Source organism: Pollachius pollachius (genome assembly GCF_949987615.1).
Source record: "Pollachius pollachius genome assembly, chromosome: 14".
Classification (NCBI taxonomy): domain Eukaryota; kingdom Metazoa; phylum Chordata; class Actinopteri; order Gadiformes; family Gadidae; genus Pollachius; species Pollachius pollachius.
The window spans coordinates 19,831,600-19,856,384 of record NC_136947.1 but is presented as its reverse complement, the minus strand read 5'-3'; the positions used below and the strand labels follow the sequence as shown (position 1 = coordinate 19,856,384).

Below are 24,785 nucleotides of genomic sequence, written 5' to 3'. Positions count from 1 at the left end.
GAAGTTGTTGGGAAATAAATGTATTTTGCCTCTGACATGAAATATGGCAAGTAGATGCGCTATTTTAACGTGCAATAGAATTTCAAAACAATCTATTTAACTGAAACTAAATCGGCGCTTGGAAGTTCTAAATCATTGATCTCTTCTTGCTGCTGAGCCAGCAGAGGGCGACATACTAAAACTCAAAGGGCGCACTAGATATGAAGTTCAACCAAGGAACGTTTAAACTCCTTGGAGGAATGTCGGACTCCTACTGAGTGACTCATATTTAACAGTCGGGCCCTGCCCTTAATTCCCCTTGCCCCTTGAACCAACAGTGCTCTCTTTGTTCAGACGCGTGCTCTTTGTGGATTGTTTAATCACTAATTAATCAAATGGTAATTATCTTGAAGTTTAAGAGTGGGAAAGTAGCCAAACATGTCAGCACCCTTAAAACTAAGCTCCAGCCAAGTTGGAAGGATTCCTGCCACTCTCAAATATCGATTAGGTCATGTTTTTGCTATTGAGCATTTAGTCTATTTTGAAAAAGATATGTACCACAACAGATCTTTTTTCATAATGCTTTTATTTTATATATATATATAACTATATAAACATTTATATAAACTCTGGTTAAAAACAAATACATTGGATACTGCTTACATTCCTGAGGATGTTTTAGCTTGCGCTCTGGTGTATTTACAGCTTTTTACACTATTTAAAATAAGCTTGACAACAAGTACCAGACAAGCGTGTACACAACAACTCTTAAGGCACTGTCAATATACTGCATTTGTACAAGAACATCTGGAAAACGTACACAGTACTTTTTGCTCACAAAATAAGGAAATACCTATCGCTGTAAGACATGGAACATTTGCAAAAAAACAAAACTTCTGAAGTCTGCCAGCAGATGGCATCTGCACATATAGATAGACATATATATTATCTTTTACAGAAAATAAGCTAGCCAAGAAACGAGGCAGCCTTCAGCACTAAATCAGGGCATGTCCCCTCTCCTCTCCGCATTTAGGGTAGATAACACTGCATCACCACACTTTGATCAGGAATGACATTCCTTTAACAGCAACACTGCCTCCAAACGACCACGCACAGTAAATACACGAACAAAATACGCAAAATGCCACAATCCACGTGTGTACATTCAATATTGGTCATTCTCACAGAAAAAGAAAGCCATATACATTTCTCGCAATGGTCAATGTTGCAAGACCCCATACAGAGTGAATTTCTTTAACAAATGCAAACATAGGATACAGTGGGGCAAAAAAGTATTTAGTCAGACACCAATTGTGCAAGTTCTCCCACTTTAAAAGACGAGAGAGGACTGTAATTTTCATCATAGGTAAACCTCAGCTATGAGAGACAAAATGAAAAAAAAAATTCCAGAAAATCACATTCTGATTTTTTAAGAATTTATTTGCAAATTATGGTGGAAAATAAGTATTTGGTCACCTACAAACCAGCAAGATTTCTGGCTGTCACAGACCTGTAACTTCTTCTTTAAGAGGCTCCTCTGTCCTCCACTTGTTACCTGTATTAATGGCACCTGTTTGAACTCCTTATCAGTATAAAAGACACCTGTCCACAACCTCAAACAGTCACACTCCAAACTCCACTATGGCCAAGACCAAAGAGCTGTCAAAGGACAGTAGAAACACAATTGTAGACCTGCACCAGGCTGGGAAGTCTGAATCTGCAATAGGCAAGCAGCTTGGTGTGAAGAAATCAACTGTGGGAGCAATTATTAGGAAATGGAATACATACAAGACCACTAATAATCTCCCTCGATCTGGGGCTCCACGCAAGATCTCACCCTGTGGGGTCAGAATGATCACAAGAACGGTGAACAAAAATCCCAGAACCACACGGGGGGACCTAGTGAATGACCTCCAGAGAGCTGGGACCAAAGTAACAAAGGCTACCATCACTAACACACTACGCCACCAGGGACTCAAATCCTGCAGTGCCAGACGTGTCCCCCTGCTAAAGCCAGTGCATGTCCGGGCCCGTTTGAAGTTTGCTAGAGAGCATTTGGATGATCCAGAACAGGATTGGGAGAATGTCATATGGTCAGATGAAACCAAAATATTACTTTTTGGTAAAAACTCAACTCGTCGTGTTTGGAGGAGAAAGAATGCTGAGTTGCATCCAAAGAACACCATACCTACAGTGAAGCATGGGGGTGGAAACACCATGCTTTGGGGCTGTTTTTCTGCCAAGGGACCAGGACGTCTGATCCATGTGACGGAAAGAATGAATGGGGCCATGTATCGTGAGATTTTGAGTGAAAACCTCCTTCCATCAGCAAGGGCACTGAAGATGAAACGTGGCTGGGTCTTTCAGCATGACAATGACCCCAAACACACCGCCCGGGCAACGAAGGAGTGGCTTCGTAAGAAGCATTTCAAGGTCCTGGAGTGGCCTAGCCAGTCTCCAGATCTCAACCCCATAGAAAATCTTTGGAGGGAGTTGAAAGTCTGTGTGGCCCAAAAACATCACTGCTCTAGAGGAGATCTGCATGGAGGAATGGGCCAAAATACCAGCAGCAGTGTGTGAAAACCTTGTAAAGACTTACAGAAAACGTTTGACCTCTGTCATTGCCAACAAAGGGCATGTAACAAAGTATTGAGATGACCTTTTGTTATTGACCAAATACTTATTTGCAAACCATAATTTGCAAATAAATTCTTTAAAAATCAGACAATGTGATTTTCTAGATTTCCTTTTTTCATTTTGTCTCTCATAGCTGAGGTATACCTATGATGAAAATTACAGGCCTCTCTCATCTTTTTAAGTGGGAGAACTTGCACAATTGGTGGCTGACTAAATACTTTTTTGCCCCACTGTATATGTTTGCCTTTTTTTTTTAAACACCTTGTTCACATTTAAGAGAAAATACAACACAGTTGTAGATTACTAAGACCACCGTTTTGTTAGAACATCTTCCAGGGGGCGGGAGTAATGGGGATCAGGAGGAGGCAGAGACCCCGAAGGCAGGGGGGGTCCGGCGGTAGGGAGCCTTGGTGTTGGTGACCGCCCCGTGTTTCTGCCTCAGGTGGAGCCTCAGCTGACTCTTGTGTCTGAAGTGGAGGTCACATTTCTCACACTGCAGACGGAAGGGAGGGGAGAGGGATTGTGTGTCAATTTAAAAAAAAGGTTTGTCGTATTTGTTCTACAGCCAGCAATTAACATTCATGGTATTTTGGTCTGCTAGGTGCCCCAACAGGGGAACTAACAGAAACTACAGAAGCATTTGTTGTGCATGCTTGGAAATAATATCTGTGAGTTGATCGATCGGAAAAAACAAAGCAAACAACTTAGTTTCTCTGCAGTGTCTGGGCTGAGCCAGGTTCTCAGAGCGTATATTGCTTTAGGATTAGCGCTGGTTAGCAAAGAGCTTGTCCCTATTGATAGCCAGTTGATTCACAGGGGGCAGATAAGGGATTTGCTCTGAAGGGCTTCACCAGCTGACACACAGCATTACAGGGAGAGAGAGGAGCTTAGAGGGAGGCTTACATGGTAGGGTTTTTCGCCCGTGTGGATACGCATGTGGCTCTTGAGTGTCTGGAGGTGGCGGAAGTGTGTGCCACAGATCACACAGGGGTACGGCTTCTCCCCGGTGTGGATCAGCACGTGAGCGCGGAGGTGGGCCACCTGGGGAGGAATGAAGTTCATACATTTGTTAATGACCTCATTCAAAGTTTGCTGATAAAAAAAATTGAAATCCTTTCTCAGATCATTATATTGGGCTTATTAATGGGTTTTCACCAAGGGCGAAAGCAAATCAATGATTTGCCAAAATAACTGATCGAATTTAAATAACTTAGTCAATGTCAACCATAGACACCATGAAAGTGTCATTTTAAGGAGGGCAGAGGAAACCAGGCAAATAACCAAAATAAAGTTTGATAAAAAAGACGCAAAGAACAGTTTCCCTTGGTTATTGTTGTCATTGGACCAGCGCTCTTTGTACTCACTTGTACGAAGCGTGAGCCGCAGGTCTCACACTTGTACGGCTTCTCTCCTGAGTGGATACGCGTGTGGGTCTTCAGGTTGGCTGGCCGGTTGAACTGCGCACCACAGATGTTGCAGTGGTACGGTTTGGCCCCTGCAGAAAGTCAACACCAACAACCCATGAAAAGTTAAACATTTGCATTGCATAAGTGGTCAAGTGGTTGGCAAAATGAGTTTGTGTTCATATTTTAATTTTAAAGCCAATATAACACACACACCACCTGAGAGTGGGAGCCTTACCAGTGTGGACCGTCTTGTGGCTGGCCAGGTTGCCCTTGTAGCGGAAGGCGGCCTGGCAGCAATCACACCTGTAGGGCTTGTCGCTGTGGTCCTGGAGCATGTGGCTCTTCAGGGAGTCCGCCTCAGTGAACTTGGAGTCACACTCGTTGCAGAAGAACGTGTGGTTTTCTGAACAAAAAAGAAACGCATCATTAGACAGTTAGTACCGTGATTACGCAAATATAGGCCCCGGCCTGTTTGCAAAATTTTCAGACAAATGACGGTTCTGTAGACTTAACATATGCACACCAAGTTTGTGACACGAACAATATTCATTTAATGGTAATTCCCCCCCCGACACAAACAGGTTGAGTCCCAGTCTAATAATAACTGCTGCTAATTGGGTAATATACACCAATTCAGTTACGCGTGTTAGAGGCGTTGAAAATCTGCATTTTTGCATAGGGAACCATTGGTTTTAGGCGCATAGATACGTTACACACATAAAGCAGCGCGTTAGGCATGCATTTTACGCACCTAAATAACACGGCCAACGCACCAACGCGACCAGCGCGGAGTTCAAAAAATTTAACTTTTGACGCGCCTACGCGTGACGCTTAGCCGCGATAGCCAATCAGCGTTGAGCTTGACCCGATGTCACAGGTCAAGCTCAACGACCATCATCGTTTAAGTGTGTGCTGAAAAATTGAGGAAGGGGTGAAACTCACCCAGCTGTGAGCGCCTACGGAGGATGTCATGCACTAGAGTTTAGATTCTCTGCCCGAGCCCGAGCCGACCCGCGGGCAGGGTCGGGCCGATATTTCCCACCACTATCCTCGGGCCGGGTCGGGCCGGGCCTTTGATCGAGCATTTGTGTTGTTTTTTTTTATCAATGCTTTATTGGCCTAATCTGAGGAGAAATCTATGCCATAAACAGAAATATTATAGGCAGGGGCGTAGGAATGAGTTTAACATTGGGAGGGACACATATCGGAAACCTGACAGATCCGTTAATGGTTTGTACAGAAATATGTCATAAATGAACTACACTGAAAAAATTCACAAATATATTTTATTCTACTAAAAAGATAAATTTATAAATGTAAAGGAAAACACATTTTGAATGGCAGTAATGAACTGATGAATATCAAATCAATTCTTTAATTGCACGCTCAATCATCCAGTTTTTGTAGAATAAGAAGCGGTGACAAGACGCTGTGTTGCGCTTTCAAAATAAAATAAAATATTTTTCTCCCCCCGGTATAATTTTTAGGTGGGACAAATGCGCCTGTCTCCAATATTGGAGGGGACACGTCCTCTCCGTCCCCCCCGGTTCCTACGCCCTTGATTATAGGCCTTTATTACACGGGTCTTCTCTACGCCGTGAAACGCTCCGTTCACTTGCATGAGTAGTAGTCCGGTAACTTGTCAACCCCAGCGTCTTCGGTTGCTAAGTGACGTCAACGTCTTTGACGGACTATTTCCCTGCTAATCAACACTACGAATGCTGGTAACGAATAAATTGTAAAAAGACACACCATGTGAAGTTATTTCTTCGTTTTGGCAAGAAGCCGAGTAATAAGCGGGATAATGTATAGAACGTCGCCGGTCATTATCGAAAATAAGCCCCTTCAGGGCGAAGCAAGACACCTCCGCTGGGCGGGCTCATCTAGCTGCGTAAGGCACGTTAGGCGCGTTAGGTGCGTTAGGCACGTTAGGCGCGGCGCGTTGAACCATTTTTGTGACACACAATGATCAAGCATCAGGTTAGGCGCGTTGCGCGCGTAACGCGTTCAGTGTGGCCGTACCTTTAGACATAAACATCAGTGATCCAAAGGCTTTCACAGACTCATTGATTTGTTATGCTGCGGCTTTTCAATGCAAAATTACGTGAAATAAAGTTCAAATTGAAAGAGTGTCTTTGAGTCTTTGCAGCAGTTTCAGCAACACGTGGGGCCTCGGATATGATTTTATTGGGCACTTGTTACTGGGGCCTTTACACGTGTGTGGCCTGGTACAGGTTTGTTTTAATCAAGCCTTAGTTGTTAGTATGTGCGTTAACGTATGATGCGGTCTGTATTCGCGTAATTACGATAACAGACTTCATCAACAGTTCAAATCGGTGGGCGTGCTTTTGAGGTCGTTACATTTCCTCCTGAACACAGGGAGGCTCTGCACTGCAGTGGAAGAAAGCCTCACCAGAGCTGGAGTGGTAGTTCTCAGAGAGGACCTTGTTGTTGTCCTCACTGCTGTAGGAGCCGGGGGAGTAGGGCTCCATGTCCCCGACCCCCTGGGGGCTGTCGTAACCACATGACGAGCATCTCAGGTGGCTGAAGGAGCGGAAACACAGAGACCGCCACACATTGCATTACATTCCCCAGACACTAGGATTCATTTATACTGGGCCAGCAGGCAGGGTCTCTGTTCACTTCCAAAACTAACTGGGTCTATTCATTATGCTGCTTCAGTGACTAGGGCGCTCTTGAACAATAGATTTTAATCTCAATGAGTGTGATTGATGCGGACATGACGGTCCACAGCGCACATGTGCGCCGATTGGCCACAGCGCACATCAGCTCAGCAGCCTCACCTGCTGTCCCGGCAGCTGCTTTCAGCGCGGCAAGCCATGGGCGACACGGGGAACCCCCGGTCATCTGGCCCCGCCTCTCCGGCCGCCCCCTCGCCGCTGGTGTCCAACTGCCCGCTCTGGTAGTGGCTCGACGTCCCGAAGAACTCTCTGCTGCCGCCGGAGCCCTCTGCCCCGCACTCGGCGCCATCGGCCGCCTGGTTCATGACGATGAAGCGGTACTTCTTCCAGTTGCGGGCCTTGGTGGCGGCGGCGGTGTCCTCCCCGCCCGCCAAGGGCCTCTTGAGGCCGAGGCTGGCGTTCCTGCTGCTGCTGGACTCGGTGGGGGAGTTGGGGTGGCCGTCCGAGCGCAGTGGGCTCTGCGGGCTGCAGATCACGCCCTTCCCGAAGCCCGGAGTGGGCGGCGCCAGCGGGCACTGGACCGAGCCGGGCTCCTCCTTGGCCACCGCTGCGCTCCTCCTCAGGCTGGCCTCGCCGTGGTGGGTGGAGCTCGGCGTGGGCGGGGCCACGGGGACGTTGGCGCTGGGCGGCGAGGGGGGGCAGGGCGTCTGGGACGAGACCCCCACTGGCGGGAGGCCGCTAAGGAGGCGCGTCTCCGCCTGCTGCTGCCGGCCTAGGACAGCGGCGCAGGGCGGCCCGGCGTAGACGTGGTAGGAGCCCGAGGTGTTGATGCCGCTGACCACGCTCGGGACGTAGGCGGCGGTGGCCACGCCCTGCAGGGGGGACACCGTGTGGCTGGAGCGCAGGTTGGTCTCCGTCTCGCCGAGGGGCCGCAGTGCCCAGACATCCTCCGCAGACAGACGGCCAGAGCCACCCACCTCGCCGTCAAACTGCATCTTCAGAGAACTCTGCAGTTTCCTGGAGACACATTTTAAATTAATACAATTATCAATGACGATGATGTGTGTTTACACATGGTGTATGAGCACCATGGCGAAGTTTGTTACCTGGACTCGATGAACCTCTGGCAGGTGTCCACCACATGCTCCATCTGGAGGTAGAGGGCTGTGCTCATGGTGGCCTCCACTAGGTCCTCATTCAGGTTGATGCTGGACGTGTACATGAAGTCGAGCAGGATGGAGAAGCCTGTGGGGTCCACTTTGTGGTCCAAGGTGACCACACTGAGGTCCGCCTTCTCAGGGTCCATGAAGATAGAGTAGAAGAGCCCACTAACAGCACGAAAGGGGGATTAGACACACAACATTAAGAATCTTCAACTGTGCTCTTATCAACTTAGCATGATTTCCCAGAGACGACCATTTTAGTTTTATTTCCTCAAATATGCAACTGATTCCTATAGTGGTGCTATGACAGTTAAAGTTGATAAAATCATAATTACTACCATGAACAGCTGATAAAAAACAACCATGAGTATGTGATAGAGCGCACCTGCATGCCACCAGGATGGTCTTGTGCGTACTGAAGCGCTGTCCGTCCACCTGGATGGTGACGTCTGTCAGGATGTTGCGGCTGCGGAGGCGGTTGAGGTTGAGGAGGACGTCCCCCGCGTGTCGTGTGAACTGTATGCAGCCATCAGCTGTGGTGGCCATGCCGTCGCAATCTGGAGGAGAATGGTATGAGAACCATGGAAATGTTAGTAAATCCATATCCTCCAAGCTATACCGGCCTTCCTGGGCACAAGAGCTTAACCAAATCATGGGAACATATTTAATTGGGATTATACAGTTGTATTTTTAACAGCGTTCAGAACGTGTTATGAACTCATGTGACCGATAGAGGTCAGTGTTGTGAAGGCAAAAACGGCAGTGAAGCGGAGCACTCAGAAAAACTTTATTTTTCTGAGTAGAATATCAAAAAGAAAACGCCAACACCAACATAGTAGCTTTGTTATCAGGATTAGGTTTTTAAAAATCATATCTTGTTTGCGAACCATTTTCTCAGTGCGCCCACAGCTGCACAACTCAAACGATAACATGTTTTCCTACGAAGGGAAAACTCGACGTTGCTTTGAACTTGAGAATCCCCGTGTGTACATTATTATACATTATTATAAGGCTGGTAATGATTGGGCTGTCAGTGTCCAGAGATCACTCGATCAAGCGGATCTGCAGCTTTCTGCCCGGTGTTGTTCTAACCAGTATGCCACCAGTGTGTTTCGCTTTGAGCACATTCCGTCCCGGAGCAGATATCTGTGGCCAGTCGACCCGCAGGTTTCCTGTTCCGCGATACGAGCACAGCACACCTTATTTATCCTTTAGCGTTCAACGCTACTGACACACGAGAGTAACACGTTATTTATATCTGAAATGTAAAATATGAGCCAGATTGGTGAGATCTTGTTTCCTTCTCGGGCTCATGCTGTATTTTTACGCGTGGCCTTCACTTACACACTAGAAGTTTAGCATTAGCAGATGAGCAGGCTACTGTAACAAGCACCTAACATTACACTAGTCTGGCTCTGCAAAGCGGGAAAAAACGTCATAATAGTTCAATAATAAATCGGCAATGCAAACATAGGAAAATTAAATCAATACTGGAAATAGGATGTGCATGCCAATTAAAGGCAATCCGTATAATAATCTGTCCGGATAAAATATTGCGCGGCAGTGCAAGAGATGAGGAACTCCGTCCTGTAAATAGATCCTAACATATAGCTTTTAAGAGCCTAACACTGCAGACATAAGAAACTTCCCTAGCACGTCCTCAATCAGAAGTACAACGTTAGACATCCTAGGGTTAAACATCCTAATATACACTCAGGTTCAGAAGTTAAACTATGCCATCTCAAATTAACCTATATTCATGAACAGATTGAATATTTCTAATGTTTATAAACTAGCCCAAGAGCTGTCAACGCAGCCAAATGCGCATCTGCAAGTTCATAAGTCTCCTCACATAATACTGAGAAAAATAGAAAAAAAGTCACCTTGTAAAAGGTTCCTCGAAACTTTGTGCATCACCAGTTCTGAGAATCCAGTTCTAAGAAACACGAAGGTTCAATTCTCGGAATTTCAGCAGAAGACCAGTCCATTCCTAGAGAGGGGGGAGTCCCTTTTGGTTGATTGTGGCATTGCATAAAGAATAAATCGTAAATATTGATGAATGCATGGGAATGATTTATATGATTGCGATAATATTGCATTGTATATATTAATGTGAATATGAAGGTAACAATTGTTATGTTCATAGAGTCAAAAAGTATTGGACTCCCCCATAGATGGAACGAGCCAAATGCAAGGTCATCTGATCCCAAAGTAGAGCTTACGAGGTACTCTAGGAGTATGTATATATTACCTTACTATGAGAAAATATGTGTTGAGGCCAATCAACCTTATCGATGTTTTTCACTGGCTCTCTATTTATTAAGAATTTCCTTGATTCATTATTTTTTCCTCTCCGTTTCATGCTATGGATTAGCAGGGTTTTCCCGGATATATGTGTATTTGATTGTTTATTATTGGAAGTTTTGGACGCAGTCTACACATAGTGAATCATAGCTGTGATTCGGGGTGTTTTCTCGTATTAGCCGTGGTTGCATTTCGCTCTGGCTCATGGGATCTTTATAAACAAGTAATCATAGAAAATGCCTTTTTGTTCTAATAAAACAATCGACGCTTGTTGACGCTCTGAACACCATCAAGACCAGGACTAGAAGTTTAACTTTTTACTTAAGTGCTATTAAATTTTTCGAGATGTTTTGCTTCTGTTTCGTGGGCAAAGGATCAAAAAGAAGATGACATTGTCTTCCAATTTACACCGAACTAAACAGTTTGTGGTTGGATTTGATTTAATTACAAAAAAAAATCTTTCTCTGCAGCTTGCTGTTGCTAAAGACACAGCCCTGGCCATGTCTTTAAGAGACTGGACAACAAAGTTGACATTGTTTGGCATCCATCTAATAATATTAAATTATAGCTGTCAACCAACACAGAGGGGCATTCCAGGCGAACTATACAAACTAAGGCAACCGTTCGGGAGGAGATAAGTCAAACTCTTTGGTGCAGACCTTTGCAAATGAAAACATCTGCTTCACCATTCCAGTTTGACAGGTTTAAATAACAGCAGTGCAGGTGGCCATGGCAACTAAAAGGTCTATTTGTAGTTCCTCCTGCTTTACTCTTATTTTCTCTTCACCTGTTGTTTTGTTCATCTCCTAAGTAACTCCACCAAACAAGACTTGATACTTAATGACCCAATTACATCAGAAAGCACAATTGTGGCTGATTAACAAAATTTGTATGGCTTAGTATTGATGTGGGCCATGTTATTTCTTATCTCGCTGGTATTTTCCACTGAGAGAGGGAAAGCCATTTTGTTAGTGTGAAGGCAGAGGTCGATTGTTGCTGTCTTTTTATTTTTATTTTTATGCACCTGAACCTGACATATCAAACCTAGCAAATTTAACAATCCTAACTAATGCATTAAAGGTTAATTAGCTACAGACAAGTTACCGGTAAGCCCAGAGATCAGCATTTTAAAGACACACAAACATATTTATACAAAGACGGTCCAGCTTATTCAGTTTATAGAGAGAGTTTATAGAGACTTTATGTCAAGTAGAAAGGTCAACGTTAAGATGTATTATTCTTAATTACTACTAGGGTTTTTTAGAATCTTTATAAAAAGTAATTTACAGTGTACCACAAATTACATTAACATGAGTCAATGATTTATAATTACCATATTAAAGAAAAATATCTCAAGTCTTTCAGGCATTATGGGCCCTGGAGTATTGAACCTAAGACCAACACTCTTCTTTGGATTTGAGTGTTTTGTATTTAGCTATGTGTTTCTGTGTCATAATCTACCTCCCCCCTCTCATGAACTGGCCTGACCTATAAGTCCATACGCATGCAAATGTCAACATGCCTTTCCTAAAACATGACCCGGGTACATGGTCGGCTGACAGGGTTCAGAGGCAACGCATATCAAGAAGAACCTCGGAGAAACACAAGCCCCGGTCCCAGCAGATAAAACAAAGTGAGAAGGGCTTTTTTTAGTCAGTGAGTGAGTATATGTACTATTAATGTTTACTCATAGTACTTGTATAAAGGTATGACTTAATAAGGATCCCCAACTGATCTAGACTGTAGTCATATCCTTTACTTGGCCACACTTCATTGGATCGACCCATAATACACTCTTAAAATCAGTGTGGGCACAAAGAAGTTCATTGTTGGACTAAAACATGTGATATCGGTTATGTTGGTGGACATCACATAACACCACGTCAGGACAAACCTCTGGGGTTGTCCCCCTATCCCACCGACTGCAACATGAGGGAAATCAATTGTGGTGGACAATAGCTGGGCTACCTGTGCTACCTCTACGCTCTGTTCTCCAGCATGCTGGGCAAAAGCTAAGGGCCCTAAGCTTGTAATCCGCAACTAGTGAAATTAACCATAAACATAGGAACAATCTACACTGAAACAGACCTTGAGGCTATGATAAATAGCAACAGAAAGTTGACATAAGCATAATAATGTCAACCCAACTCTTTGAACTGTTTAACCTGTATCATAGAAGAACACTAGCATGCTAAAAGGGTTAGCTTTTTCAAGCACCTTTTCTGAACAATCTGGTTTGAGGTTAATAAACAATTATATACCTAGTACTAATTGACTAGGGCTTGCTACTTGAAAATACAATATGATAAAAATATGAATAATGACATATCTAATGATTACATTCAGCTTGAACTGGATACAAACAGGTCTCTCTGCCTCTTGTTAATATGTTACAGATGGAAATATACCAGAGGGCCTTTCGACACCTTGGTGAGTTCTCTGTTGCTGTGTTTTGTTCGTAACACAGTTTACCAGTGCCCCAAGGGAGACTCTAGTGTGTGTGTGTGCGTGCGTGCGTGTTTGTGTGTGTGTGTGCATGCTTATCTGTGTGTGTGTGTGTGTGTGTGTGTGGTTGTGTGTGTGTGCGTGAGAGAGAGAGATAGTGGCTCATTATTTTGCATTATAAATTATTTTATAAACATATGCAACAAAAATATTTATTACATTATATTGTTATATAATACCTGCATTAAAACATTAGAAACAAGATAATATATTTGTGACCCAAATACATTTCAATAAATAATATCTATCCTTTTAAAATTGTAATTAGAATTTGATTAAACTGTTATTTTTTTAAACGAACGGCTGTTGGTTCTGACTCTTGGCGTGCACTGAAACTTCTTTCTCATTTCCCTGACAATAACTAAACACCCCAAGCAAGTGAAAGACATGAATAAATATATCAATATAATAATAGGATGGTCGAGGGAAGGTTACCCAGAAATCACTTTAACACAATGCTCCCTTAAAGCTTTGAGAAGGAAGCATGAAATGAGAAATTCACTATTAGCACTAATGCTGGTCTCGCTGGATTGTTCATATTTGTACCCGTGCATGTGTGATATATGCAAGGGCAATACATCTCGACTTTCACTGGGATCAGCTGACCCCTGGCTGGACCTATGAATTAAACAATTTCCATACCTTTGGTTTTCATTTGTTGTGTGAGTGTGTGTTTGTGTGTGTGTGTGTTTGTGTGTGTGTGTGTGTGTGTGTGTGTGTGTGTGTGTGTGTGTGTGTGTGTGTGTGTGTGTGTGTGTGTGTGTGTGTGTGTGTGTGTGTGTGTGTGTGCTCTAGTCTAGAGCAAACCCATATTGTTTTTTTACTTGATGTACTGAGCGCGGTCATCTCTGGCATGGCGTCATTCCGCGCGCCAACATATGACTTACCATTTTAATGGACGTAACCCCAGATCGGGTAAAAGGGCCGTTTCACTATAATTTGCTTCATATATTCTTGACCGAGCCATTCTTGGTTTTATAACCCAGGTTTTATAATCCAAGTTAGGCTATAACATAGTAGGACTGCTGGATACAATGTGTGGTTTGAAACATGAGCCCTTTGCATTTGCCGTTCATTTGTCTTTGTTTAGTGTGAATTGTTCAGTAGAAGTTCAGTTTTATAACCCAACCCAGCCAGGGCCAGCCAGGGCCAAACCAGGGCCAAACCGGTTTAGGTAAGAGTGAATTATTCAAAGGAAAATAATACAGATTTGTTTTTTGCCTTCTTTTATCGTTTCAGTTGATACAGGAAAACACCCACGGGGGTTCAAAAGAAGAAGACAAGCCAAAACATTGAGGTGACCCCGGTCATCCCCACCTCTTTCCAGAGAAAGATGGATCTGGCTGAAGAAAAATAAAGGATATCCACTTCGGGTCATCGCTTTGGTTCAGCGAGAAGAGCTGGCACGGCTAGGTGGGTAACTGGAGCTGGATGTAAACAAGCGTCTGTGTCTCGCTCCGGGGTGACGGGGACTTGTGAAGAGGGCGGTACCTCACACCAGACCCATGGACTCAACCTATTTGGGCAGCAGCCATGTAACGAGAGGAGAGGGGAGGGGAGCAGAGAGGGAGGAGGGTTGGGGGATCAGCAAGGTTGTTTCGCTTGTCTTGGACTGCGCGTTTGACAACCCTCGCCAAGACGGGGGTTTCCATGACTACCCGTTGACCACTGTCTGGATCAGTTAGCAGCGAGGTGCTGTTGCGTGACGAGCAGACAGGCAGGAGGAAACCTAATAAGAGGCAGTTGTGTGGAAGCTGAGGCAGGTGTTGAAGAGCCAGGGAGGACATCGGTGCACTGTTGATTACTGTGAGTTACATTTGAGTCCGAGGTGGTACAATAGACGTTTCTCACCCAGCCCAAAGGCCATGTTGGTAAACAGGGGGAAGGAAACCTAGAATCCTTGGAAACCATGACTACGTGATGCACTATTTTGCAAAGTACCATTTGGAATGCATTTCTGTTGCATTGTCATGGTTTCCCCAGAGCTTCTAGAAGGTCTCTCCACCCAACTAACCAGTATGAACGCTAGGTAAATAAGGTGTTATCGGCCGCCATTAAGGTTTTAGCCCAACACCAACTCAGCCAGATGCACACACACACACACACACACACACACACACACACACACCCACACACACAGACACCCCCACACACATTCCCACAACCCCCCCCCCCACACACACACACACACACACACAGATACACAAGCACACACACACACAATCGACATTAGACATTTCCCGGCAAAGCTACTTTCATTTACATATGCACACATTGATCTATGCGCTTTGAAGATGGTAACATTTAATATAGATGCAACAGCTGTTTGTCTGAACCTGAACCCGAGGCAACCTTCTCCTCAGAGCCAGCCGTTTCGGGTGAACATGTGGTCTAGGAGAGAGCTGGGGGGGGGGGGGGGGGGGGGGGGGGGGGGGGGGTACAAGTGAAAGGAAAGATCACATTCCATTGCCAACACAAACATGGACTGGAATCCATAATCTTTAGCCTACCTCTGTTTTAGTGTTGAAGAAGCAAATCCTCTGTCAGAGCAATCGAAGCTGCTTTGAATGTCAACGTGTTTTTATTGTTTGAATTATTTGCAGAAGAAGAAAGGCAAAAAATATAAAAACTATTTTATTTTGTTTGCTTGAATGTAATAGGCCTATTAAAAGACAATCCAAGCCACAAACCACCAGGCTTATCACGTATGAGCACATAAACAGGAGCGATAGATATTATCAGGGTATGGTGATGACATTTTTCCATTTTTCAAAAGAAATGGATGTGATCAGGGGAGCAGTAGACTCAAAATGGTCGGCTCTACATCCACAGCTCAAGTCATTACCACAAAAACCTAATTATTTTTTATCGCCACTATAAAGTCTGTTGCGTGGCATTAAAACAAATAATATGCCTGACTATTTGAACTCCATTCTCGGCTTAGGTTTGAATAAGTTTAAGACACTTTAGTACCACAGTGGTTACACATTACTTATATTAAAATAGAACAACGGCCTATGCGCTTTAGTTATTAAAATGTAGTGAACTAGGGTTTTTTTCTTTGTCAGTTGAGGAGTGACGTGGAGTGCAGCATGTCTGTAGAAATGGCCGCGGTTTCCTTGGGAACCATAGTCGCATTACTGGGGACAGTGGGTTGTGCAACAACTTAGAAAAAACACGAACTCAGACAAATTTCATTTCCTTTTCATTATCAACTGTCAGAGAAATGGGTCATTGAGCGTCATTGCCTAAGTGGTGTCAGTAGCCTTTCCCAGGAAATACTTTAGGTCACGAGTTTAAAAATGTTTTCAACAGTTCCTTTAATGGAGTGGTGATCCCTTTAAATATTTGCAAAAATATATTATTTGCCAACAATAAATTGTATTTGCTAATGACGGACGACATAGCTTTTGGGTGGGTTCGGACCCTGGCCTTCATATCCGAGCACCCTCAGGCGGGTGGTTCAGCCGTTATAATCAAAGCAACATTTCTGAGAGCAAAGGATCTCGGAGGTACCGTTGACGGCCTCACCAGATCTTTGAAGCATAGCTAAAGGACACGAACAGGAAATCTGACATCAACCGCCACATCCTGCACAGCTGGGAGGTAATGCTTTATAAATATATGTACTATATGTGTTTCCAGTCCCCCATTCAGCACCTCTGCTGGTCCGTCTGAGCTGAGGCTGGTACAGCAACAGCACAGATGGAGCCAGCATAAAGACCCTCTACAGAGACTTCTGTGGAACATGCCATTAAAAACCCCTGAACCATAGCAACATTTATTTTCTCTTTCTGCGGAAAAGGATGAATCACTCTTTACGAAGAAAAACGTGCGTAAACACAACCTGCTGAGACACAGGCACACACACACACACACACACACACACACACACACACACACACACACACACACGCACAAACACACACACACACACACACACACAAGATATCAAACACACACACACAGGCTGATACAAAGACACCTGTACACAATGGATGGTTGTACACACACCTGTACTCACTCAGGCAAACACATACACACACAGACATTGATTATAGCCCTCAGCGCTGTGTGATCGATGCCAAGGGGAAAGTTAGAGAGAGAGTCACATAGAGGGACAGAGAGAAAAAGAGAAAAGGGGAGAGAAAGAGAGAGAGAGAGAGAGAGAGAGAGAAAGAGAGAGAGAGAGAGAGGCATATTACCTCCCCGCTGCTCACCTGAATTTCTCCTGATGCCTCTCATATCTCAATGTCCAATCAGGTACAAACACACGCACACACACACACACACACACACTCACACACACACACATAGACAGACAGACAGACAGACTCACACACAAACACACACACAAATACACAACCACATACACACACACACACACACACACACACACACATACATACACAACAGACCCACACACAAGCACACAGACAGACAGACAGAGACATGCACACACACAAACACACACACACACACACACACCCCCCACACACACAATCCCCCAACAGGAAAAGCACACTCACAGACACAAAGATGCATGCAGACAAGCAACGCCTACACACACTCACACTCACAGATCAAACATTGAAACATACAGGAAACCAGGGAGTACGACACCCCCCCACACACACACACACACACACACACACACTAACACAGGAAAAGATTGACAGACAGATAGACACACACACACACACACACACGCACACACACACACACAAATAGGAATGTAGATGGTGAGGTGGGCACGCAAGCAAACAGAAAGGAAGGAACCAAGAAAAGAGGAAAGGAGGCAAGGAACCAGAAAAGGAGGCCAGGAAGGAACACATTCATGAAAGCATTACGTAAGCTTTGTGGTAAAATTATGAGCTACTTGCTCACATGAGAGAGAGAAACTTAGTGGAGACAGTCTTCATAGTGTCTCTCTGCCAGCACGATGGATTAAGAGATACACCTGTGAAACAGAGTTAATGTCTGTTTTTGAATGTGTTTGTGAATGTGTTTGTGTGTGTGTGCGTGTGTGTGTGTGTGTGTGTGTGTGTGTGTGTGTGTGTGTGTGTGTGTGTGTGTGTGTGTGTGTGTGTGTGTGTCTGTAAATCAGAGTGTAAGTCAGTGTGTGTGTGTGTATGGTGTGTTTGTGTGTGTGTGTTTCAAAGTGTCGAAGTGTGTGTTAGATTGCACGTGTGAGAGTGTACATCCGGAGCGGGTCGATGCTAGCGAAGGGAACAGGGGGATAAATCGGTGGAATAGTGAAGAAGTATCTGGCGACGACACAGCGAGGCGAAGGAGATAGCCTCATACTGTTTGTCTGCCATTCAATTACAGTTTATCCTTTGCGCTGGGCTCTGCCTGTTAATCAGATGAGTCAAGAACACAGTGTACTGAGAGACGCATGAATGGAGCCCCTGCCCCCGGCCGCTAATGGCAGCTCCACAGCCCATTACAGTCTGTTTATTGCTATATGTCCTCTCGCTCATTAGCTGTTGTTGTGGACACATCGGGTCCAATGCATGGGGGAGCCGCACGGCCAGTCTGATGCCCGTATAGCCATTGTTGCGTTACCTTGGGAAATGATTGACCCCAGCGTGTATTTATTGTGGCTAAACGGTTTGCATAATGCACATTGTCCTCCTTGTTCCACTAAGTGCGCCATCACAAGGGGAGATAAGTCAACAATCAGCTATAGATACAGTCGCCGCAAGAATATTCTCGCTGTTGCTTAGAATGGTGTACCTAGCATTTTATGACCTTGGTTATAATACTTTATGTAGTCTGACTCACGTGTGCTTAAACTTCTCGTGTCGGCATTCTGCGTGGATAAAAGACAATCGCACACTTGATTTCAGTTGAATCAAACTGAGCCACATTGAATCGTCCACAAAATGAGAGATTAAAAAAAATAATGTTGATAACATTATAATTTTCCCCCTTGTTATAATAATAATAATTATTAGATAACAATATAGATTTATATATATATATATATATATATATGGTTAGTAACCCTAACCCTGTTGCTTAGAATGGTGTACCTAGCATTTAATGACCTTGGTTATAGTACTTTATGCAGTCTGACCCATGTGTGCTTAAACTTCTCGTGTCGGCATTCTGCGTGGATAAAACCCATTTCTTTCTTTTAAAAGAAAGGGGTTGACCATATTTTCTAGAACAGGAGAAAACAGACAGATTACGTCCACATGACTGCAGTGTGCAGCGAGAGATCTCCAGCTGTGACAAAACCAGAGAGCCCGTTCCCCGGGTCTGCTCAGTTCCTCAGTTCAATGGAAACATTACGATTCATTTCAATCCTCTCCAATACTTTCAGATCATTATCCGGGAAAATTCATTCTTGTCTTTCTTAATCTATTTTCGGGTAAGATCAGTCATTCACTGCGTGTTTTAATTGAAATATCTCATTATCTATTATCCATCCTATGCATTTGAGTCATGTTGGAATTAGATTAAACTTGTTCATCAGGTTCATCCACTGGTAAACTTGCAAAAGGCAATCGAGTGGTCTATTGTAGAAAATGAAAAGGAAGTAACCAAAATTATAAGTTATAATTAGTATTATTAGAATGTATCAAATAAAGCTCTGAGGGAAATGTGCTACAGTACTATAACACAGAACTATTGTAAAACATTTTACTACAAGTTATAGAACATATCCATGGGTAAGTAAGAATTTAGATAAATGTGGCTACTGTCTTCTATCTTGGCCTTTGGCAATTGTTGACAATTCTGTAAAATACTTTGGATTCCTCCTTACAGTCCATATTTTGCAGTGGAATATATGCTGTACAGCATGTAGGCCACATGTTGTTATTCAAAGCATGCGTCTCAAACGTGGAATACTTTCACCAAGAGATTGTATTAAAGTTAGGCAAAAGGTTAGACACTTGAGCACGTCTTGTGGCATGTGACGGTGAATGCGGCGTGGCCGTTTTTGTTATTACTGCATCTGTGACATTGAAGCACAAAGTAAACCAGGCTCCAGGCCCCGCCTCTATGGAGGAGGATTTTGAACTTGTTTTCTATGGTCTCCTCCTGAAAGTCATGCGAGTGGAGACATGCACGCCACACACCACACAAACATGTGCGTGCATGTGTATAAACCATGCTGTAGACTCAATTCAATTTTTAGGATATAGAGGTTGTGGTATTTCACCCTAGGGGTTTGTAAACCATTAATATTAATGTCACATAACTCTTAGGGGACACACACATACGACCTCCAGGTTGTCTATCAAAATATACTGAACACAAGAAGGAGAATCAGAGAAATACGGAACACGTAACCACTGCTTTCATTCTAAATCCTACACTGTTCTAGAGTCCGCCCATTAGGAGGAGGGGCTTGCACTGAAACAGATACAAATACACCCTTTTTCCCTATAAAATGTTACCATGAATAACAAAGATAGCTAAAGAAAAGTTTGAATGAACTGAAAATGAAGTGAGTTAGATGCTTGGACCATAGTTTAATTGTTAACCAAATCGTCTCAGGTATACGTCACAAAGTAGTTCATTTAAAATAAACGATACACAACATCGCCAGACCCTGCTATTTGTGAAGACGCATTCCACTGTTACTCATAAACCTGTCGGTCGAGCCTCTGTGTGGAACATCCAGTCTGAGTTGGCCTCGCAGCAGCAGCCTACTTCAGTAGTAATGTCAGCAATGGAAAAACATGTTATGAAAAATGAAAGGGTGTACCACGTGTGCATGCACCATTTAATCAAACCAATACTCAAGGATAAGATACAGGTCATGGGAAAAAATGGAGCGAAGTATAATGTCTGCCAATATTGGATTACCCCAAACGATTCCCACTTGTAGCTAATACAGTTACTTAGTACCAAAGTTAAAATCATCCAAGTGCTTCCGACCCTTGCATACACCTTCCTGACTTGTTTAAGTATTGCCATGTTTGTTGTTTGAATATACACAGCAGACACCCTTCAAGAAACGCAGCCCTCATCCGATTGGACAAAAATAGTTATTCTCGGTGGACAACATTTAAAACTGCCAACAAACCAACCACAGACACAGACTCCCTTGTTTTTCTTTGTAAGCGGCAGAAGCTAAAGACAATGCCCACCCAGTTGTGTGTGTGTGTGTGTGTGTGTGTGTGTGTGTGTGTGTGTGTGTGTGTGTGTGTGTGTGTGTGTGTGTGTGTGTGTGTGTGTGTGTGTGGTGCGTGTGCGTGTGTGCGTGTGTGTGTGTGTGGACAGGTAAGGCGCTGGTAGTTCCCATGGAGATGAGGGTCTGTGTTATTCTCACACACAGATAGGTAATGCCGGTTACAAAAAAATAAATAAAAAATATGCACAAGGCCACGGATGAGAGAGAAGACACACAAAACACACATGCACCAGTGCACACACACACACACACACACACACACACACACACACACACACACACACACACACACATACACGCCCATTTGGAAACAGATGTCATTGTCGTTCATTATGATTATAATGATAATAATGGTAATTAGAGTTGTTCTTTGAACAAAGGACATCATTGTTTCATGCACTTGGTTGGTTTAATTAATGCTTTGTGTTTATTAAATAGGCAGCGTAAAACAAGGTCACTATGGATGATGGATAATATGTCAACCACTCAACGGAGAGAAAAACACTCGCCGCAATATCCAAATATAAACAAAATTTAAATGTATTTATAAAATGAGTGTATAACACATGGCTCTATCAGAGATAGAGGTGTCTTGCGTCAGTATGGAGGGTAGGGTAGAGTAGGGTTAGAGTTACAGAGAACTAGCAATACGAAGTGTCAGGTCAGGAATAACATCTGTTTTATGAAGGCTGTTGTGGAATGGTGAAGACAGGACTACGTCATATGACCAGAGCATATGACCCCATCCCCATCCCAGCAAGCGTGTTGATTCAGAGGGTGAGAGTGGCTTCCAACAATTCCAAATCAACCTCTTTCCAACATGTTAATTTAAAGTTTCCTGCACTTTCAATACATCAGGATCTAGCGTAGCCTAGGCTCCATAGGTTAGGATAATCAGTGGTTCCAAATCCTAAATTCATCAATGTTAATTGTATGAAAACAAACCACAACAACATTAAGTTATGCAATGGAATGGATACTTAAAGGGTTAACCTAGGGACATTTGGATAAACCAGTCAGAATAAGCTTGATTCTGAAGTATCCAACCAAAGGACTCCCCCATACACATGACTAGCTCGCTAGCTTTAGCATTATTCAGCAATATTCAATTATTGGAAGGTCTAATAACAGACCTGCGAAAGACAGAAATACCAGATTTATTTTATTTTATTACATCAAATTTACGTATTTGATATATTGATTGCGGTCTTATGTAAAGTGAATTTCAACAAATTATTAAATTATTATATAATTATTCAATTATTATTATTATATCATCCTGTAATATTTGACCCACATATAGGACCCTTGTTGGGTGAAAGAGGACAGCATACGCTATTACTTTGAGTGGAGTAGCAGGCCGGTGGGATCTGAAGGCTTATTGCTACCGTACAGATAAAGAATTGAGACATGGCTAACTACATGGCCTGGCATTTATTCAATGAATTACCTCACACAATGTTGAAACATGTCCGGTATTTCAATGTGCGATTTGAAAAGCTCTAGAAATTTAGTATTTAACAAAAATACAAGGGTTGCAATGTATGATGTAGTAGGCCTCCAGGGTATATAGTGGTGTAGGCTGGTGGGGTGGAGAGGTCCAGTGGCCGTTCCTGACGACTTGAGCTCATATATCTTATCTTATATATATCTTTACAACTCTTATGGATCTTGAAGGCAGGACCAGGCAGAGACATGAAGTTGTCCTTTTGTTTTGACTCAATAATACTAGAGCTATTATTTGTTTGTTTGATCTCTTAGTCAATTAGTACACTGCATTCGTCTACAGTCTCCATAACCATGTTTACCTGATGGGACCCAGACCAGTTACAAGTAACTACATCTCTATGGATCATATAAAAAGCATGCCGCCAACTTTAATACCCTATCTATTGACATGTTTCAGGGGGAGAGCCAACATGGAAACATAACAAAGCTGACCAAAGTTCAGCAACATAGTTATAAATGGAAAAGTAGAGTGAGGTTGGTCGCTGAAATAAATAAATACAAGCAAACATTTGCATTCTGAGTCCTCTATGTTCTGCTTATGCTCCGAGGAAACTAACTGCACTTCATCACAAAAGGAGGTTGGGGCGTGAAATCTGCTCGTCAACTTTATCCTTGACATTGTTTTCTTAAACATTAAAGCTAATTTTAGACGGTTAAAGACTTCAAAGGCATCCTGAATGGCTTAAATAGCTACTGGCCAAAGATGGTTTACCTTTCTTCATCGCATATGAAGCTTTCTTGACGAAAGAAAGAGAATCCTAGCGTCTGCTTCCCTCTTGTGGCGATGATGTGCCCCTACCACGCTGAGATTTTTGTGCATTATCGTAGTTTTTAAAAAATTCACCCCCATTAAGTTTCTGTATATATTTAAATATTAGTTGTTTTTCTCTTGTAGCTTCAATTGATGTTATATAACAGCGGTTTAGGTCTGGTCTTAAAGCCTCCCAAAACATGATAGCCTGTGGTTTATTTACAGGGTATAATTTAGCTTAAGATATTGACCTAATTTATTTACTTTGATTAATATATACCGATTCTTTCTATTGAACGTGTCTGACTGTGATGAACAAAACCCGAAGAATAAAGATAAATAAAGCTGACTTTTCCCAATAAAAGATTGGTTTAATTGGTGTGTTGATCGCAAAAAACCCACACACTCCAAAAACAAACAGCAGGAACAACAAACGGAGGGTTTCAGACTCAGAATCAGAATCAGAAAACTTCATTGATCCCCGGGGGGAAATTGTTTTGTTCCAGGTGCTCCGTGCAAATAGAAATTACAAGCATAGAAGATAAGATTATAAAATAGAAAATTATAAATAAAATACAATATTTAAAAGTAAGAGTAAAGTAAGAAGTGGACATCTCTTAGTGGGTTATAATACAATATTTACATTCTGTTTCATTGTCAGATTATCAGAGGGAGGAGTTTCAGATTTTAATGGCCACAGGAAGGAATGACTTCCTGTGGCACTCAGTGGTGCATTTAGGAGCAATGAGTTTCTCACTGAAGGAGCTCCGCTGTTTGACCAGAGCGTTGGTGAGAGGGTGAGAGGCATACTGAAGGATCGCCTGCAACTTCGACAGCATCCTCCTGTCAGACACTGCTGTCAAAGTGTCCAGCTCCACCCCCACAACGTCACTGGCCTTCCTGATCAGCTTGTTGAGTCTGTTTGCATCTGCTACTCTCAGTCTGCTGCCCCAGCACACAACAGCAAACAGAATAGCACTAGCCACTACAGACTCATAAAACATCCTCAGCATAGTCCGGCAGATGTTAAAAGAGCGGAGCCTCCTAAGAAAATAGAGGCGGCTCTGTCCCTTCTTGTAAAGGACTTCAGTGTTCTTAGTTCAGTCCAGTTTGTTATCGATGAACACCCCAGATATTTGTAGTGTCCAACGATGTCCACGTTATGACCCAGGATGGAAACTGGGGTACTTGGTGTCTTCTTGGATCTTCTCAGATCCACCACCAGCTCTTTGGTTGTAGTTGTGTTGAGCTGCAGGTGGTTCTGCTCACACCATGTGACAAAGTTGTCCACCACAGCCTTGTATTCAGCCTCCTCACTCTTACTGATACAACCAACGACAGCAGAGTCATCAGAGAACTTCTGAAGATGGCAAGACTTTGTCTGGTAGCTGGTAGTGTAAAGGGTGAAGAGGAAAGGAGAGAGGACAGTCCCTTATGGGGCCCCGGTGTTGCTGACCACCGCATCCGACACACAGTGCCTCAAGCGCACGTACTGGTCGGCCAATGAGGTAATCCACAATCCAGGACACAAGGGGGGGATCCACCAGCATCGCCGTCAGCTTGTCACCCAGTAGAGCAGGCCTGATGGTATTGAAAGCGCTGGAGAAGTCCAAGAACGTGACCCTCACAGTGCTCCCTGGCTTGTCCAGGTGGGCGTAGACGCGGTTCAGCAGGTAGATGATGGCATCCTCAACTCCAATCTGGGGCTGGTAGGCGAACTGGAGGGGATCCAGGTAC

At 43.6% G+C, this 24,785-nt stretch overlaps 1 protein-coding gene across 2 annotated transcripts; it reads right to left on the bottom strand.

The window, feature by feature from the left end:
* Nucleotides 1-549: 549 nt before the first annotated feature.
* Nucleotides 550-17,007, bottom strand: bcl6ab (BCL6A transcription repressor b). 2 transcript variants are annotated; one of them, XM_079751658.1, is made up of 9 exons: nt 16,857-17,007; nt 8,213-8,384; nt 7,771-7,992; nt 6,827-7,681; nt 6,436-6,566; nt 4,258-4,425; nt 3,981-4,111; nt 3,520-3,657; nt 550-3,109 (listed from the first exon to the last, which is right to left on the bottom strand). In XM_079751658.1, the coding sequence occupies exons 1-9, from the start codon at nt 16,879-16,881 to the stop codon at nt 2,972-2,974; spliced, it is 1,980 nt and encodes a 659-aa protein (XP_079607784.1). In that variant the 5' UTR covers nt 16,882-17,007; the 3' UTR covers nt 550-2,971. The 2 variants fall into 2 exon arrangements, with proteins under 2 accessions (XP_079607784.1, XP_079607783.1); XM_079751657.1 differs by lacking the exon at nt 16,857-17,007 and adding an exon at nt 9,711-9,749.
* Nucleotides 17,008-24,785: the final 7,778 nt, after the last annotated feature.

Excerpts from the sequence above, each read along its gene's own strand:
- bcl6ab (XM_079751657.1), bottom strand. The coding sequence starts at position 9,741 with ATGCACAAAGTTTCGAGGAACCTTTTACAAG. Across the intron at positions 8,385-9,710 it reads TTCGAGGAACCTTTTACAAG|ATTGCGACGGCATGGCCACC; the intron begins GTGACTTTTTTT and ends ATTCTCCTCCAG. Across the intron at positions 4,426-6,435 it reads GAACTACCACTCCAGCTCTG|AAAACCACACGTTCTTCTGC; the intron begins GTGAGGCTTTCT and ends TTTTTTGTTCAG.